The sequence below is a fragment of the Lipotes vexillifer genome, unplaced genomic scaffold (genome assembly GCF_000442215.2).
Source record: "Lipotes vexillifer unplaced genomic scaffold, Lipotes_vexillifer_v1.1 scaffold382, whole genome shotgun sequence".
Lineage (NCBI taxonomy): Eukaryota > Metazoa > Chordata > Mammalia > Artiodactyla > Lipotidae > Lipotes > Lipotes vexillifer.
This window is the reverse complement of record NW_006780611.1, coordinates 8,564,391-8,567,073: the sequence shown is the minus strand read 5'-3', so window position 1 is coordinate 8,567,073 and position 2,683 is coordinate 8,564,391. Positions and strand designations below refer to the sequence as shown.

At 65.1% G+C, this 2,683-nt stretch overlaps 1 protein-coding gene across 1 annotated transcript in view; it reads right to left on the bottom strand.

Moving 5' to 3' along the window:
- Positions 1 to 2,683, bottom strand: part of MRTFA (myocardin related transcription factor A) — a 170,798-nt gene that overhangs the window by 3,890 nt on the left and 164,225 nt on the right. Inside the window, exons 12-15 of the mRNA XM_007454102.1 lie at positions 1,349 to 2,135; positions 921 to 1,150; positions 837 to 860; positions 720 to 725 (exon numbers count right to left, since the gene is read on the bottom strand). Coding sequence (XP_007454164.1) covers positions 720 to 725; positions 837 to 860; positions 921 to 1,150; positions 1,349 to 2,135 — 1,047 coding nt within the window. The remainder of the gene's footprint in view (positions 1 to 719; positions 726 to 836; positions 861 to 920; positions 1,151 to 1,348; positions 2,136 to 2,683) is intronic.

The following is a 2,683-nucleotide window of genomic DNA, read 5'->3' as shown; positions in this document are numbered from 1 at the left end:
GAAAGGGAGGGAACCAGTGGCTGGGGGCGAGGGCAACAGCCCAGGGCCCACACGCTCCAGGCAGGCAAGGCGGGCAGCTCTGCCACCTGCACTGGCTCTCGGAGAGCTTTCGTGGAAGCCCCCGGGGAAGAAGGGATGTGGGATGGAGGAGGCCCTGACCTCTGACCCTACAGAGGGCGACTGGCTCCCTAGGGTTTGGTACAAACCACACGGGGCAGAGGCTGGGGGGTGGGGGTCTCTGGGCTAATTTCCCCTCTCCTTCCTGAGGATGCTCAGGGGCCTGTGTCCCTTCCTGAGTACCCGAGTCCTGTCACTGCCCCCCCCCGACCCCCAGCTCGGCAGGGCTGAGAGGCCACACAAAGCCTAAAGCAGCCTCACCTTTGGGCCAGGCTGAGTGAAGGGTCTGGGCTGCGAGGGTGGCAGCAGCAGGGAGCCAGCTGCCAATGTCACCTTGGTGGGGGACAGCTGGCCTCTCTGAGGGGAAGGAGAGGAGTGGAGCTCGCATCAGGCCCAGCCTGGCGGCCCTCAGTCTATCCCAGGAGGGGCTTCCCTGACCCTCCCCTGGTCCTGCCCCACCCCATGGAGCAGAGGCAGGAGTGGCCTGGCCCGTGTGGGGCTGCTCAGGAGCCGTCGGCCGGGCACAGAAGGGTTCTGACGCCAACCGCCAGAGCAGTGGGCAGGCCCTCGTGGCCCCACCCTCAAGGCTGGGAGCCTCACACAGGTGCCTCAACCTTTTCAAGTCTGAGCACCTTCCTGGGTGACACCGGGATGGCGATCCCTAGTTTCAGAGGGTTGAAGGGAAGATTAAAGGAAGCGAGCATAACCCGCCCGGCCACGGGGGAACCTGGTTGAACAGGGCACTGTCACGAAGAGTGCCTTCACGCCCTCCTGGGGCTCCTGCCCCTCCCACACCCAGGTACCTGCTGGGGGCTCCCGCTGGCCAGGCCAGGGCTGTCTGCATTCTTATTGGTCACGGTGAGGACAAGGTGGGTCCCTGTGGAGTCAGTGAGGAGTGTGGGAGGTGTGACCCCCTTGATGAGGCTGGGGCCCTGTGGGCCCAGAAGCAGCTGCGGGGCCGGGGCTGGTTCAGGCTCGGGCAGCACGGCTTCCTGCTTCACCACCACGGCCGGGGGCACCAGGGTACAAGTGTCTACATGGTGGGCAGCGGGGCCCGCGAGGCTGGGGCCGAAGGGGTGATCAGGGCCTGGGGTCTGCCTGCTCAGTTGGCAGCTGGCAAGGCTGTTCTCCTGCTTCACTGTGGCACCAAGCGTGACCAGGGCCGGGGCTGGTTCAGGCTCGGGCAGCACAGCTTCCTGCTTCACCACCACGGCCGGGGGCACCAGGGTACAAGTGTCTACATGGTGGGCAGCGGGGCCCGCGAGGCTGGGGCCGAAGGGGTGATCAGGGCCCGGGGGCTGCCTGCTCAGCTGGCAGCTGGCAAGGCTGTTCTCCTGCTTCACTGCGGCATCAAGCGTGACCAGGGCAGGGGCTGGCGTGGGCTGCTGGGCCCGCTTCTCCTGCTCCAGCTGCAGCCTGAGCCACTCCACCAGCTGCTGCTTCTGCCGGAGCATGCGGGTCAGCTCCTCGATCTGCTTGTCCTTTTCCTGCAGCATCTGGTCCTTGTCACGCCCCTCCAGCTCTGCCCGCATCCCAGGGCTGAGACAGCAGGACCCAGCGCGGGGGCCCTCCTCCTTCACAAGGATCTGCAGCGGCGAGGCCTGCAGGGTGAGCTGGGTCACTGGCGACGTCACCATCTCGCCAAAGGTGTCCCCGGGCGTGGAGTTCTCGTCGCCTGTGCTGAGCAGTGAACGCTCTGAGGGGGTGGGAGACACAGGGGGCGTGGAGCCCGTGCTGCCAAACTTCACCACTCCATTGCTGGTCACCGTGGCCACCACCACCTCAGCCGGGGCCAGGCCTGCTGCCACCAGGGTGGGCCCCGTGCTTAGCCGGGCCGCGGGGAAGGCTACCACCACCTCGCCAGCCTTGGGTAGGATGGAGGCAGCGGCAGGGCCCTTGGGTGCTCCAGCGGCGGGACTGATTTGCTCCTGGTAGGCGCGCAGGCGCTCAATCAGGTCTGTCTTGGTGCCCGAGACGGGCAGTGACCGCAACTTCAGCTCCTGCTTCAGCTCTGCCACCTGCAAGGGGGTGGAGAGTCCAGGCAGTCCTCGTCTGTCTGGACCCCACTGGCCACTTCAGATGTATCAACCACCTGACCCTCCCACAGCCCTGGGGGGCGAGAGAGACGTGCATCTGCCAGGCTGGGCCCCTCCTCCTCGCCGTCCTCACACCGGGGGCATGGTGCCTGGTGCTCGATAAACACTTAATTGAACTGACTGGATTTTACAGATGAGAAAACGGAGCTCATGAAAGTGAAATAACTTCCTCAGGATCACACAGCTGGTGATGGGCAGAGCTAGGGGTTAGAGCCGGGTCTGAGGGACTCTGAGGCCCGTGTCCAGCTCCCCGCAAAAGGGCTGCACCTTGCTAGGATCCCGGTGATGACTGAGGAGGGAACAGACTGGTTCAGAGGACAAACTCTCCAGGGAGAATGTGATCCACTCCCCTTTCTGATCAGGGCAGAGAAAACAGGCCAGGCCTGGGGCGTCTCCCGCCCTCCAAAGCCCAGGGCACGAGTGCAGCCTGTGGCCCAAGTGTGGGCTGCTCTCTCCCAGGTCAACACAGC